Source organism: Salmo salar, chromosome 24, assembly GCF_965601325.2.
Source record: "Salmo salar chromosome 24, fSalSal1, whole genome shotgun sequence".
Lineage (NCBI taxonomy): Eukaryota > Metazoa > Chordata > Actinopteri > Salmoniformes > Salmonidae > Salmo > Salmo salar.
In genome coordinates, this window is record NC_138314.1 from 10918608 (window position 1) to 10935133 (window position 16526).

The window sequence follows — 16526 nt, forward strand, 5'->3', positions numbered from 1 at the left end:
TGCCAGGAGAACGCTAGCTGCCCGAATGCTTAGAGCCAACTGTTAAGTTTGTTGGAGGAGGAATAATGGTCTGGAGCTGTTTTTCATGGTTCGGGCTAGGCCCCTTATTTCCAGTGAAGGGAAATCTTAACGTTACAGCATACAATGACATTCTAGACGAGTCTGTGCTTCCAACTTTGTGGAAACAGTTCAGGGAAGGATCTTTCCTGTATTAGCATGACAATGCCCCCGTGCACACAGAAATTATTTGTTGAGATCGGTGTGGAAGAACTTGACTGGCCTGCACAGAGCCCTGACCTCAACCCCATCGAACACCTTTAAGATGAATTGGAACACTGACGGCGAGCCAGGCCTAATCGCTCAACATCAGTGCCCGACCTCACTAATGCTCTTATTGCTGAATGGAAGCAAGTCCCCACAGCAATGTTCCAACATCTAGAGGAAAGCCTTCCCAGAAGAGTGGAGGCTGTTATAGCAGCAAAGGAGGGACAAACTCCATATTAATGCCCATGATTTTGGAATGAGTTGTTCGATGAGCAGGTGTCCACATACTTTTGGTCATATAGTGTATTTACAAGAGCCTTTTACTTAATTCTTGTGTGTATGGAACATTTCTGGGATCGTTTATTTCAGCTCATGAAACATGGGAACAAACTTTACATTGTGTCTATATTTTTGTTTAAGTATTGACTTAGGGGTGTGAATACCTATGTAAATGAGATATTTCTGTATTTAATTTTCAATAAATTAGTAAAACTGTCTAAAAAGTATTGTATGTCGATGGGTGAGAAAAATGTATACATTTAATGCATTTTGAATTCAGGCTGTAACACAACAAAATATGGAATAAGTCAATGAATTATTTCTGAAGGCACTGTATGTGAGAGGGAATCATAATACATTTGTTCCAGTGAGAAATGATTCATCACGGTTTGTTCCGAGAGAAGTATTTATGATGTTATGGATGGACTGCTCCTTTGATGCTGTTAAAGGCCTAGTGCAGTCAAAAACTATTTGCCAAGAGTGTGCAAAGGGAGGCTACTATGACAAATCTCAAATATAAAATATATTTTGATTTGTTTAACACTTTTTTGGTTACTACATGTTTCCATATGTGTTATTTCATAGTTTTGATGACTTCACTATTATTCTACAATGTAGAGAATAGTAAAAATAAAGAAAAACTCTTGACTTTTGACTGGTGCTATATATTTCCCCCTGAGGTTGGAATAATACTGTGAAATTGTGATGAAAATGCCCTTTTAGTGCAAGAGCTGTAATTTCAGCCTGTTTTGGTGGGATGGACTTTTGGCCTGCCTGGTGACCAGGCAGTACATTGGTTAATAGACCAATAAGAAAGAGGTTGCCAAACCTCTCTTCCAGTAAAAGCTAGTTTTCAGTTTCCCCCTTCCCACTCAGACCACTCCCTGACATTACTAGCTAAATTCTTGCTTGATAAATTGCTCTTTGCTAAGAAGCTATTTTTGTTTATTTTTGACCATTTTAATTGAAAACAATCACAGCTAGGGTACTTAATTGTTACCCATAAATGATTTGATATTGAGATAAAAATGGCTGGATTGGTCCTTTTAAGATCCATTCTTCCTGCTACCATCTTTTATGTGTTTTTAATTAAGCTAGTTAAAATCTCCTTTATCAGGGGTAAATAGTCGATGTGCCTTAGGGAATCACACACCAGTGGGCCCCATATAGACCCATATATTCCATAAGGACTCAATGCCCTTGGATTAAAGAAAAGTCACTGACCTTTGTTGTTGAGTCTGTGCATAGTGAATGTTATTGTTGGCGGGCAGTGAGCAGACAAAGCCGCTTGCTCTCTCCCACATAGATTGAAGGCACATGGAGAGTGGCAGGTCCAGACAGGCCTGGACACTATGGGGGAGAAGAGGCCTGAGAATAGTAGATTAATAACCTTGATGGTTACAAAGACAAACCCACACACACACACACAGCTGCACGCTTCCCTGGCCATGTTTTCTTTCCCTGTCCTCGTTCACTTGCCTTCATGGATCTTCCTGAGACAACTGGGTTTGTGTAGGCCAGTGGTTCTCAAACTTTGACCCGCAAATGTAGCCTGTCATTACAGCCATAAACATTTCCAAACGAAAGATACATAAATACACTGTGTTTTATACCTGCATTTTGAGCTAAAAGTTATTCATGTTAGCAGCCAATATCAACTAGGGATATCTTGTCACTTCTCTGTAGTCCAAAGCAAGATCATATGGCCTATCTGTATGCAGCGGCGGTTACAGGGTTGGATGGAAAGCATGGCCTGTCTGTAGCTGTGATCGGTCCAGAGGGGTTCTGATCTATGAGGTAGCAGGGTGTGGTGTATACAGCGGAGGAGTCAGCTTTTAAGTTGCAAAAATCTAAATGATATATTACATTTTTCACAGCATGGCGTTTATCCTGTTCAATAAAGGGAAAATAAAACCTAGCTCGGTTTAGAGCACTTCACTTATTCATTAACTCAAGTCTTTCGTCAAACCCTAAATCAAGTAGTCTCTTTCGTGGCTCGGCTTGGCTTTAGCTTTCGGCTATGGGAATCAACTCACGCACTTTCTTTGTCTTTTGGTCCATTCTTTGTCTTTCATGTCCTCTGCTTTCCTTTTCTGGTTTCTTTGTTCTATAGTTTTCATTGTGTCTTTGTTCTATAGAGTCTCCTAGGTTATTTGTTCTATAGTTCTCCTTGTTTCTTGGTTCTATAGTTCTCATTGTTTCTTAGTTCTATAGTTCTCCTTGTTTCTTGGTTCTATAGTTCTCCTTGTTTCTTGGTTCTATAGTTCTCCTTGTTTCTTTGTTCTATAGTTCTCCTTGTTTCTTAGTTCTATAGTTCTCCTTGTTTCTTGGTTCTATAGTTCTCCTTGTTTCTTGGTTCTATAGTGCTCCTTGTTTCTTTGTTCTATAGTTCTCCTTGTTTCTTGGTTCTATAGTTCTCCTTGTTTCTTGGTTCTATAGTGCTCCTTGTTTCTTTGTTCTATAGTTCTCCTTGTTTCTTAGTTCTATAGTTCTCCTTGTTTCTTGGTTCTATAGTTCTCCTTGTTTTTGGTTCTATAGTTCTCCTTGTTTCTTTGTTATTTAGTTCTCCTTGTTTCTTGGTTCTATAGTTCTCCTTGTTTTTGGTTCTATAGTTCTCCTTGTTTCTTTGTTATTTAGTTCTCCTTGTTTCTTGGTTCTATAGTTCTCCTTGTTTCTTTGTTATTTAGTTCTCCTTGTTTCTTGGTTCTATAGTTCTCCTTGTTTCTTTGTTATTTAGTGCTCCTTGTTTCTTTGTTCTATAGTGCTCCTTGTTTCTTTGTTCTATAGTGCTCCTTGTTTCTTTGTTCTATAGTGCTCCTTGTTTCTTTGTCCATGCGTTCCTCTCCTCCTGCATCTCTATTGTTCTGTTTTTCCCCTTCTTAATTGCTCCCATTTCTTCACCTGCACCGGTAATAAGAGGTGTGCTCTGCATAGCCGCGGAAAGTAGGGGTGCTAAAGGTTCTGCAGCACCCCCTGATAAATCATTTAAAAAAAATAGTAATCCCATAAAATTTGTGAACTGGGCCTTTATTACTCCTGTATGAGTGGACCAAAATAGTTGTCAGCAGTGCAGGTAGCAAAAATTCCCTCAGAACTTTTTGGTTTTAAAGCACAGACATTGGAGACACAAATTTAGTGCAATACCATAGGCCTATGGTGGTAACCAGATTGAATAGGCAAAGGTATAAATATAAAATACAAATAGTAGGTCTATATGTAGCCTATTAAAATATGTATGAAAAATGTGTTTATCTCATTCAGTTTCACACTCGCGACCCTTCCCAAAACCTTCTTGCGACCCCCGCAGTTTGAGAACCACTGATGTAAGCAATAGCTCCACCAGCAACTAGTTTTACACCATATTTCTTTCACATAATATCCAGTCCTATCAGATCAGTGAAAGAATGTAAATGAGGGCAGATGGAAGGGAGCATATTCCTGGAATGAGACCCAGGAGCTAAGAGTCCAGGACAGAGGAACACCATTAACATGTTACCTACAAACAGGCAGAAAACAGTAAATAGGCAGCAAACAGACCACAAACAGGCAGTAATCCTGCTGCAAAGAAGCAACAAACAGGCAGCAAACAGACAGCATACAGGCTGAAAACAGGCAGCAAACAGGCAGTGACACTACTTCCCCTCAGCAGTGACCTCAGTCTCACCTCACACTCAACTCTCCTATATCATGAGTGTTGGATTGCTTTTACCATTATGTAATGGGCACTAAAGCGAGGATTGATGTTATCTTTGCCCCAGGATTCCTGTGTGACACTGTTAATGGTGTTGTTAACTGAATGTGCCCAGACAATACAATACACCTCACACACATACCGTATCCTATACAGAATAGGCTCCTTAGGGGTGATATAACTTTATTCCATGCCAGACAGGACTGGGTGTATTGAGGCCTGTGTTATATTTGTACAATATATCCCTTTTGTTGGGTTGGTACTGAAACCATCACATTTCTATAGAGTGCACCTTGAGGTCTGTCACGGACTCAGATGGCTTAAGTTCACCTGACATCTGTCTGTGCCGGACACCTTCTTGACTCAGTCTTTCTCCTCTCAAACGTTCTCAGAGTGCATTTAATGGGCAGTTGGAGCACAACTAGAGTTTTGCATTGAGGTTTTGTGGCCACTAAAAAGTTAGCTTGCGCCAGGGTATTGGCAGAACAATTGCTGCAATGCAACAAGGCGCTGTGGCGTCTTCTAGCAATAGTTTGTCACAAAAACCTGTACTGTGATTTTTTTAGTGCCCGCAACTATACTGAACGTGGGCTTGCCTATACATTAAGGCATTGTATAAACAAGTCAATTCATTCTAGTGTTTACATTTCTGAACCTAGTCAATAAAATTGACTTTAGGTTCAACCCAGGACATCCTTGAGCAAACACTGCTTTCCAGCAAACAAAACAAACATAGCAGTGAAGTCACGAATTCTGAAGAATAATAAAAACCCTTTTTCCATCGCCCACTGAAACAGTATGACATCGCTTCCCTTATCTAGCCACAGATGGAGATGAAACTCAACTTGAAAACTTCTGTTCCAATATTTCCTGTACGAGTGGTTGCATTTGCAATTAGGTAAAATATTTCCCCCACAACTACTATTGTAGCGTAATGCCCTTTTATAGGCTCACTTGCTAATTCTCTCTGGTTATAATGCAATGGATCCAAAAAAGCTATTAATGGTCTGTGTTTCTTTTGTCAGACTTTTGATTTCATTTTAGCAAGCTTTACATTGGATATGATTTTGTTGTTAAGAGGTAAAGAGCAGAGTTGGCTCTGTCAGTGTTGTTGGCCTCTAATTCCAGAGTTAAACAGTGGGCATTGGGCCTAATGGATGTGGCAGGCAATAGCCTTATCTGGATAGAGCAGCCTATCTCTCTACAGTGAGGAATAAAAATGGTGCATTATAAAATATCATGTTTCCAAATGCAGGAAATTATTATTTAATTCTAGCAAGCTTAAAGCTTGAATCGTGTGTTTGTGTGCACACCTGCGTGCAAGCTCGTGTCTGTGTGGGTGGTTAGAGTGTAGGTGGGAGGGTAGGTGGGAAGAGGTTGTCTGATTTCGTAACAGATTTTCTGTATTAATGCATTAAGTGGCCCGTCATTGTTTTAGATATAGGCCTATTTTTAAACAGTGCTTGCCTTGTGCGATCATTCTTTATTTCTACCCAAATGTAGCGACATTAATGTGCTAATGCTGTTTCTCTCCTCGACTGAGAGGTAAGGGTTACATCCTCAATTGTGCTCAAAGTGTTTACATTTACCGTGGCTGCCTTAGTAGACTGGGATACACACGTGCGCACCCACATATACAACCTCAACTGCAACAAGTTAGAACTCCTTAATGGGTAGACATTGTTGATAGTTTAAATTATTGCGGTAAGATCGGGTCAAATACGCCACCCTGCTTCTCCTCTCATTTATCTGTGGTTAAAACGTCTCGATTTCTACACACGGTACATATGCCAAACCCTCCAATGCCTCCCCTGTGAATAACTTTAGCAGGAAGCAGAAAAACGGTGTTGCCAGAGGCCAGTCATGGTTCTCTTAGAGGGTTGGATGATGTGTTAAGAGGGAATGAGGAGGCTTGGTGGAGACATCAACATGCGCACTGTGCAGGTGATGGAGCAATGGTTAGAGCACTCCATGGGGAACTTCTGACTTTGTAATACCAACGTACTTACAGTGGACTCTGGAAGTGAAGTGTAGCTCCATGAAATGGCTCAGTGAAAAGGCTTATATTGCAACCCAATATAAGGAATAGGGTGCCATTTGGGATTTTGCCTTATTTGATAATCCCTAGCAGGAAGATGTAGCATCCGTTGGTTGGTTAATAGATCAAAAGTGGGATCCAGCCTCTTCTTATGCTCTTACTCCTGTCCAACTCACAACATAAGCTGAGCCATGGCAAGACAACAGAGCAAATCCATAGGAAGAACAGATTAGCCTTGCTTTGTCCCCTCCAACTAGGCTCACACCACCCTAACCTCCATTCCTATTTCATGTTTTTCAGGCCAATAGCCATGGCTTAAGTCTTTCTTTTTATAATTCTGCCTTTTGGATCGCTTTGTCACTTGTAAAACCACTTAGATTTAAAAAAAGAAAGAAAAGTTGGGTGTAAGAAATCAAGAGGGTTTAGTTTAATAAGTCCTGTCAACGGTGCGATGCCTGTAAACAAAAGGGGTGACATGACAAAGTGCCAAAGCTCGGGTCTGTCTCTCAGGCACACCACCTGTCGTGGACGGTTAGTCCTCAAGGAAATGTGCCTCTCCGACGCTGGAGATATTGGGACCTGCTAACTCTCATTAGCATATTACTTTTTGTTGGGGGGGTGACTTCTGTGATGTCATTAGTAATGACTTTCTCTGCTATCTCTTCACCCCATACTCTGTCAATTGCCATATCTTTGCAAGGGAGTTATGAATTATGTTTGTGTCTCACTACACATTGTGACTGGTGCTGGCTGGCTGTAGTAGTGATTGGAGAACTTTCAAAGAATCTAGTTGTCCATTAAGGATATAATCATGTCTACAGAGATGCGTAGGCTGTGTAGAGCCCTTAACAGGTGGCTGAGGTTGTTTGTTAGCATCATTGATACACTAGTCTTTCTTCAGAGCCATAATGTAGAGCGTATTCATAATTGTGGCGATGAATGTGTATCTTGAGTACTTTTCTGTATCTCACCCATAAGCAACAGCATTAGTTAGGGCCCTATAAAATCTGTGATCTGGGAAATGCGGATGAAATCCAGATATTAAAACGGAATTCAACAATATAAAAAAATGTATTGAAATTAGTAGCAATCAACTAAATGTATTGAATTTATTAGATGTTTAATTATTTGCCCAAAATGATGATAAGACATGAACAAAATGCATAAGTGATTGTATATTCCTTTGAGGCAACGGCTCAGGACAAACAGACCCCTCACAAGTCCTCAACTGGCAGCTTCATTAAATAGTACCCGCAAAACACCAGTCTCAACATCAACAGTGAAGAGGCGACTCTGGGATGCTGGCCATCTAGGCAGAGTTCCTCTGTCCAGTGTCTGTGTTCTTTTGCCCATCTTAATATTTTATTTTTATTGGCCAGTCTGAGATATGGCTTTTTTGTTGCAACTCTGCCTAGAAGGCCAGCATCACGCATCTGTTTCTAAAAATATACACACTATACAATATACACCTTTTGCTCAGTTGTGCACTGGGGCCTCCCACTCCTCTTTCTATTCTGGTTAGAGACAGTTTGCGCTGTTCTGTGAAGGGAGTTGTACACAAAGTTGTACCAGATCTTCAGTTACTTGGCAATTTCTCGCATGGAATAGCCTTCATTTCTCAGAACTAGAATAGACTGATGAGTTTCAGAAGAAAGTTTTTTGTTTTTGGCCATTTTGAGCCTGTATTTGAACCCACAAATGCTGATACTCCAGATACTCAACTAGTCTAAAGAAGGCCAGTTTTATTGCTTCTTTAATTAGAACAACATTTTTCAGCTATGCTAACATAATTGCAAAAGGGTTTTCTTATGATCAATTAGCCCTTTAAAATGTTAAACTTGGATTAGCTAATGCTGATAATGGGCCTCTGTACACCTATGTAGATATTCCATAAAAGAATCTGACATTTCCAGCTACAATAGTAATTTACAACATTAACAATGTCTACACTGTATTTCTGATAAATTTGATGTTATTTGAATGGACACAAAATGTGATTTTCTTTCAAAAACAAGGACATTTCTAACTGACCGAAAACTTTTGAACGATAATGTATATCAAATCAGTTCTCTAGGTTTAATTATTATGTGATTAAACTGATCATGTAAACATTAGTTAAGTAGGAAGTCAGGGCACCACGGAAAATGTTGAGATGACAAAGTTATAATTTTACGAATATAGCTCTTCAGATATTTTAATGTCTAATCAATTGGTTTTCTATTAATTAATTATTACCTCGTCAGTACTCATTACTGAATATCGCAAACCCTTGGATATCTGCACGGACCCTAGTTTCCATAATGAATCAGCAATATACAAATTGGCTAAATGATTTATTTACTAACTAACTAATCACAGAAATACATAACAAACAAACAGTAGATATTGGTTACTAACAATGATAGAAAAGTGGGGTATGCCGATAAGACGGCTTGGTAGACAAAAGTAAGGGGTGGGGACTGAGAAAGAGCAGGAAAGACAAAATTGATTCACTACACACAGTCTATAATTATATTCATTGATATGCTAATCCTTTGCACATGAACGTCCGCTCATTCGAGAATAATTGCAATGTATATATTTACGACCCATGTTGTTGTTGTCTTCTCTGTTGGAATCCTCAATCGTCCTGTAGAGTTCATCAGACTCTGGTTAACTTTCCCAGAAGTCACAATGTATTTTGTGGTTGTAGGTGGTTAGAATGGTTACTTCAGAGTACCATTCAAAAATGTTCTCATAGAATAGATGCTTCGGCAGTTTTCGGTATTCTCGTTCTAGACTTATGTAATTTCTAGCTGCAGACTAGTAATTATACATCCAAGATTTGCTCTTATTCTGTAGTGATCTATAGTCTCAGAGTTTAACCATTTCCAGCTGTGTAGCCAAAACTACAGCTGTATGGTCTCCATGGCCTATAGAATTGTAGCCATTCCAACTTGGGGACTCTGTCCCGGCGTTCCCTGACTTAATGTATATTTCGTAGGAAGTGGGTTTTATCCTCTGTTGAAGAAGGTGCGATTCTATGACGCCTAATGTGATGTCTTGGCTCACGGGGGTGTGGCCACTGACTAGTTAATCTTTATAGGAAAATCCATACTCCCATTTAGAAGGTTAACATCACATTACATATTTTCACAAATAGTTTCATGTTTAATCATATATGTTTCACAATATTTAGATGTAAACCTGACAGCTGGGAAATGTACACTTTAAGAGATACAGTTATGTGTGTTTCCTGTGCTTCATGAGATCAGCAAATGAAACACACTTGTCATGACTGCCCCTTAAGTGTCCACGGACCATTCCCACATTCTCAAAAGTAGAAATATTGTTTAATTCTCCCATTTTGGGGATTAGGAGTTTTGAACTAAGATAAGCACTTTGTTCTGGTAGACTCTCTGTCTCAATACTGAATGGCAGTTTCTACCAGGTATTTATGACCTGTCATAAAACTGTGGAGAGAGAGAGGAGGGGGGGATATGATCCTCCCCCCAGGACACGTCATGACAAGTGTGATTTTGAGGCTGAAAACGGGGACAAATCTGAAACCTGTAAAAACAAAACGGAGAAAACAGAATTTTAAATAAATAAATGGAATTAAGCAAAAAAATTCAACCGATTCTATAGGGCCCTTATTAATCCATCCATCCATTTATATATATTTTTTATTTATTTAACCTTTATATAACTAGGCAAGTCAGCTAAGAACAAATTCTTATTTACAATGACGGTCTACCAAAAGGCAAAAGGCCTCCTGTGGGGACGGGGGCTAGGATTAAAAATACAAAATAAAATTAAAATATAGGACTAAACACACATCACGACAAGAGAAACACCACAACACTACATAAAGAGAGACCTAAGACAACAACATAGCATGGCAGCAACACATGACAACACAGCATGGTAGCAACACAACATGACAACAACATGGTAGCGACACAACATGGTAGCAGCACAAAACATGATACAAACATTATTGGGCACAGACAACAGCACAAAGAGAAAGAAGGTAGAGGCAACAATACATTGCGTGAAGCAGCCACAACTGTCAGTAAGAGTGTCCATGAAGATAAATGGAGATAAAACTGTCCAATTTGCGTGTTTGTTGCAGCTTGTTCCAGTCACTAGCTGCAGCAAACTGAAAAGAGGAGCGACTCAGGGATGTGTGTGCTTTGAGGACCTTTAACAGAATGTGACTGGCAGGATGGGTGTTGTATGTGGAGGATGAGGGCTGCAGTAGATATCTCAGATGGGGGGAGTGAGGCCTAAGAGGGTTTTATTAATAAGCATCAACGGGTGGGTCTTGTGGTGGGTATACAGAGATGACCAGTTTAGAGAGGAATATAGACTGCAGTGATGTGTCCTATAAGGAGCATTGGTGGCAAATCTGATGGCCGAATGATAAAGAACATCTAGCCGCTCGAGAGCACCCTTACCTGCCGATCCATAAATTACGTCTCCGTAATCTAGCATGGGTAGGATGGTCATCTGAATCAGGATTAGTTTGGAAGCTGGGGTGAAAGTGGAACGATTACGATAGAGGAAACCAAGTCTATATTTAACCTAAGCCTACAGCTTTGATATGTGCTGAGAGAAGGACAGTGTACCGTCTAGCCATACTCCCAAGTACTTGTATGAGGTGACTACCTCAAGCTCTAAACCCTCAGAGGTAGTAATCACACCTGTGGGGAGAGGGGCATTCTTCTTACCAAACCACATGGCCTTTGTTTTGGAGGTGTTCAGAACAAGGTTAAGGGCAGAGAAACCTTGTTGGACTCTAAGAAAGCTTTGTTGTGGAGTGTTTAACACAATATCTAGGGAGGGGCCAGCTGAGTATAAGACTGTATCATCTGCATATAAATGGATGAGAGAGCTTCCTACTGCCTGAGCTATGTTGTTGATGTACATTGAGAAAGGCGTGGGGCATAGGATCGAGCCTTGGGTTACTCCCTTGGTGACAGGCAGTGGCTGAGACAGCAGATGTTCTGACTTTATACACTGCACTCCTTGAGAGAGGTAGTTAGCAAACCAGGCCAAAGACCACACAGAGACACCAATACTCCTTAGCCAGCCCACAAGAATGGAATGGTCTACCTTATCAAAAGCTTTGGCCAAGTCAATAAAAATAGCACCACAACATTGCTTAGAATCAACGGCAATGGTGACATCATTGAGGACATTTAAGGTTGCAGTGACACATCCATAACCTGAGTGGAAACCAGATTGCATACCAGAGAGAGTACTATAGACATCAAGAAAGCCAATCAGTTGATTATTGACAAGTTTGTCCACCACTTTTGATAAACAGGGCAACATAGAAATAGGCCTATTACAGTTAGGATCAGCTTGATCTCTCCCTTTAAATAAAATATGCACAGTGGCTGCCTTCCAAGCAATGGGAACCTCCTCAGAGAGGAGAGACAGGTTAAAAAGGTCAGAGATGGGCTTGGCGATGACAGGGGCAGCAACCTTAAAGTAGAAAGGGTCTAAACCATCTGACCCAGATGTTTTTCTGGGGGTCAAGTTTATGGAGCTCCTTTAGCACCTCAGACTTAGTGACCGCCTGCAGGGCGAAACTTTGTAGAGGGGCAGGGGAAAAAGCGGGAGGAGAATCAGGGCTAGTTACATTAGAAGGGGTGGGAGATGAGGAAATGTTGGACAGGCAAGGAGGCATTGCTGAGTCAAAAAGGAATCCTGACTAAATTAGGTATGGCCATGTGCTCCTTGTCAGTAACAATGACATCATCAACATTAAGGGACATGGGCAGATGTGAGGAGGAGGGTTAATTCTCCAGGTCTTTAACTGTTTTCCAGAACTTCTTGGGGTTAGACCCACAGAGAGAGAACTGCTCCTTAAAGTAACTAACCTTGGCCTTCCGGATAGCCTAAGTGCACTTATTTCTCATTTGCCTGAACGAGACCCAGTCAGCCTGAGTATTCGTGTGCCGAGCCTTTCACCAAATGGAATTCTTGAGGTGGAGTATCTCTGCAAGATCACGGTCGAATGAGGGGCTGAACCTGTTTTTAATTCTCATTTTCTTTATGGGGTTGTTTGTTTACAATACCACTGAAAATATCAAAAAATAAGGTCCAAGCGTCTTCGACAGCTGATTCTATACCAATTTAGGCCAGGTCATGAAGGAAGGCTTGCTCATTAAAGTTTTTTAGCAAGCGGCTATGACAAAAAGTGTAAAGAATATAGCATCACAACAAACCTGCCAAGAGAGGGTCGCCCACCAAACTAATGGACCAGGAAAGGAGGGCATTAATCAGAGAGGCAACAAAGAGACCAAAGATCACCCTGAAGGAACTGCAAAGCTCCACAGCGGAGATTGGAGTATCTGTCCATAGGACCACTTTAAGCCGTACACTCCACAGATTTGGGCTTCACGGAAGAGTGGCCAGAAAAAAATCCTTTGCTTAAAGAAAACAATAACCAAACATGTGTGGTGTTCGCCAAAAGGCATGTGGGAGACTCCCCAAACATATGAAAGAAGGTACTCTGGTCAGATGAGACTAAAATTGAGCTTTTTGGCCATCAAGGAAAACGCTATGTCTGGCACAAACCCAACACCTCACATCACCCTGAGAACACCATCCCCACAGTGAAGCATGGTGGGGGCAGCATAATGCTGTGGGGATGTTTTTCATAGGCAGGGACTGGGAAACTGGTCAGAATTGAAGGAATGATGGATGGCGCTAAATGCAGGGAAATTCTTGAAATTTTTTAAACCTGTTTCAGTCTTCCAAAGATTCGAGACTGGGACGAAGGTTCACCTTCCAACAGGACAATGCCCTTAAGCATACTGCTAAAGCAACACTCGAATGGTTTAAGGGGAAAGATTTAAATGTCTTGTAATGGCCTAGTCAAAGCCCAGACCTCAATCCAATTGAGAATCTGTGGTATGACTTAAAGGTTGCTGCAAAAGGTGGCTCTACAAAGTATTGGCTTTGGGGAGGGGGGGGGGGAGGGGGGGTGAATAGTTATGCACGCTCAAGTTTTCAGTTCTTTTTATCTTATTTCTTGTTTGTTTCACAATAAAAATATTTTGCATCTTCCAAGTGGTAGGCATGTTGTGTAAATCAAATGATACAACCCCCCCAACATCCATTTTAATGTCAGGTTGTAAGGCAACAAAATAAGAAAAATGCCAAGGGGGGTGAATACTTTCGCAAGTCACTGTAGCATAAAGCTCAATAAAAAATGATAACGACTTGGGGCTAGCCATTGTAAGTTCAGAGTCACTCACCTCAACAGTGCGTGTGTGCTGGAGGCAAGCGAAAGCTCGGGAGTGTGGTGGGGGTACCTGTACCAGACAGGGGGAGACAGGCCAGGGCAGACGGCGAACAGATCGCCAGGTGGAATCCAAGCAGCAGTGCAGCAGGCAACAGGAGTAGGTGTCACACCCACTTGGGAGAAGCTTTTTTCTGGAGGCAGATTCCTTGTAGAAAATGCCAGGGGATGGTCTCTGAACAGCAGGAGGGGCTTCAAAGGCCTCCAGTTCCAGGTTGGATGGTGTTTTCAGCTTTCTGTTTGTTTGCCAGAGCATTTGCTGTATAGCTTGGAAATAGGAATCTTTGGTAGTTGAAATCCTTCCAGGTAATTTTGTCCAAAATCAGGTTGTAGGTTTGGAGTTTTGATTTGGAGTGAAGGTTATGTTGTGGAGGGTAGTATGCTGTATATGTCCTTGCCGAAAAATATAAGTTTATCTTAATCTATCTTTTTGTAAAAACATGCTGAAAAATGCGAGCTCACATGCAGCTGTCTCTCTCTCGCGCTCTCTCTCACATTAATATCCATGTTAATATCCACATTAATATCCATGTTCCCTGCAGTTATTTAGTGTGGAGTTGAATTGTTATGTATTCAAAACTCTGATATGCTGTGCAGTAAATGTGCTGTTATGACTCGATGAGCATGTCAGATTAGGCTGCATTTATCATTTATTATTGTGTGCAGGAGAGGAGAGCGGGGTGGGGGGTGTTAAGAGACCCCGTCTGTGTCCCAAATTGCACCATATTCCCTATATAGTGCACTACTTTTGACCAGAGTAGTGCACTATATAGGGAATAGGGTACCATTTTCTGTCATAAACCCCCCCACATTGCATCTTTTCTTTAATCCTGTATTTGGGAAGCCTGCAGGCTATCGAGGCTCTGAAAAGGAGGAAAGAAAACACACATGACAGATCCCTAAGCCCATGACTCAGTTACAAAATGGAAGCCTTTAACAATTCTAAACTATGTGACAGGTCTGCATAGATTTCAGTTGGCGAGTTTTGCGCTGCGCCGCTAAGAGGATTTAAGAATAGGGAGAGTCCATTTGTACAGACACACTTTAATGTGCTTGTTCTAAAAATGTGCTGCATTTGCATTGTGCTAGCTGTGCTTGTGTCACTATGGCATATGTACTATTATTGTGTCATGGTTACTGTACATACTAGAGTATTCTTTTGAAGCAGGTCTGATGTTAAGCTTGTTAGTGGGGATTATGTTGCTCTAGGCAACTATTTTTCTTGTTCGCAGTATTTTGCATCACACACAACAGAATCCTAAGAGAGGCCTGGGGGACAGCCTATTTCATCTGTGATGCATTTTCAATACCCAGCATAGAGTAAAGGGAGAACAGAATAACATTAGACACACTGATTGGAGCAGTGTGTCAGGCCACCATAAAAACCAAATGTATTTTTAAAATTGTATTTTGGGAAACCATTGATCACTACTACCAGACAGACTTTCTAAATATTTGATCAGATCCCACCCCCCTCCCCTTTAAATATGTTGTTCGGATCTCTCAACTATGGTTAGCACATTCCAAGGACTGAGCACTAGAGGTCCTGTAAATGTTCCTGGTACATTGCTGCTATCTCTAAATAACACCTGATCTAACCAGTAAGATCACTTACTAGCTGTTTCTTTCCACTATGCAGGTCTGAAGGTGCGTGAGGTGCTGATCAACGTGTCCCGTCAGCAGGTGGAGGACTTCCACGGCCCAGAGGACTACTGGTGTCTGTGTGTGGCCTGGAGCCACCTGGGCACCTCCAAGAGCCGCAAGGCCACTGTACACATCGCATGTGAGTAGCCTACATAACAATGCACATTTTAGTTTTTGAGCTAGCACTAACATACTTGATTCAACTAATCAACAAGCCTTTAGTTTAATCAGGTATGTTAGTGCTAGAGCACAGAACCAGGCTTTGGAAACACTGACCCATAGAATTAGAACGAGTAGAACGGAAGTCTCCATTCAGGTCAATTATGCCATCATGGGTGGACTGGTGGCCATTTTGAGTGTTGCCATGAGGTTGCCAGTAAACTTGCCATGGTTAGAGGTTCCATCACCATCCTACTCATTATATTTATATGGTAATACCACAGTCTCACATTACGGTGAATGGACAAAACTGCATTGCAGTAGTAAATAGATTAAAGCGGAGTGCAACATAGAGAAAAAATGATGTCCATGGCATATACTGTAAAGCTTCATGGGCATATTATACAGTATATGTACTCATCAGCCAGTGCAGTCTATCCTCCAAATGACCTTGGGAACCTGCAGGCAGATGAAGGAAGGAAGGAAGGAAGGAAGGCAGGAAGGAAGGAAGGAAGGAAGGAAGGAAGGAAGGAAGGAAGGAAGGAAGGAAGGAAGGAAGGAAGGAAGGAAGGAAGGAAGGAAGGAAGGAAGGAAGGAAGAAAGGAAGAAAGGAAGAAAGGAAGGAAGGCAGGAAGGCAGGAAGGCAGGCAGGCAGGAAGGCAGGCAGGCAGGCAGGCAGGCAGGCAGGCAGGCAGGCAGGCAGGCAGGAAGGCAGGAAGGAAGGAAGGAAGGAAGGAAGGAACGAAGGAAGGTTGGAAGACGAGCTCCTGATCCATCCATCCTCCCAGCCCGTTTCTCACTTGCAAGGTTGATACTGTGTCCAAACCAAGGGCAGGGCAAGGCAGGGAGAGTGGCAGTGGCAAGTGGTGTTAGTGATGGGGAGATTGAGGGCAGGCTGGACATTGCACGGACTGACAGCAGGTTGTTCTCTCTCCACACAGACTTGAGGAAGAACTTTGAGCAGGACCCCCAGGGGAAGGAAGTGCCAATCAAAGGGATGATCGTGCTGCATTGCCGCCCCCCAGAGGGAGTGCCCACGGCAGAGGTAAGACCCCAGCTTCCCAGTCCTTAACACTTAACACCCCTCCAACAAGATGAGAGCCTCTCTGTGCAGGGGAACAGCTTACCTTACACTCCAGGCTGTTGAAATACTC

General features: G+C 41.8%; 1 protein-coding gene across 2 annotated transcripts in view; it reads left to right on the plus strand.

The window, feature by feature from the left end:
- unc5db (unc-5 netrin receptor Db) overlaps window positions 1–16526 on the plus strand; it is a 232721-nt gene that overhangs the window by 173859 nt on the left and 42336 nt on the right. For both annotated transcript variants that reach the window (XM_082968481.1, XM_082968483.1), the window contains exons 3-4: window positions 15209–15352; window positions 16314–16417. In XM_082968481.1, coding sequence (XP_082824607.1) covers window positions 15209–15352; window positions 16314–16417 — 248 coding nt within the window. The remainder of the gene's footprint in view (window positions 1–15208; window positions 15353–16313; window positions 16418–16526) is intronic.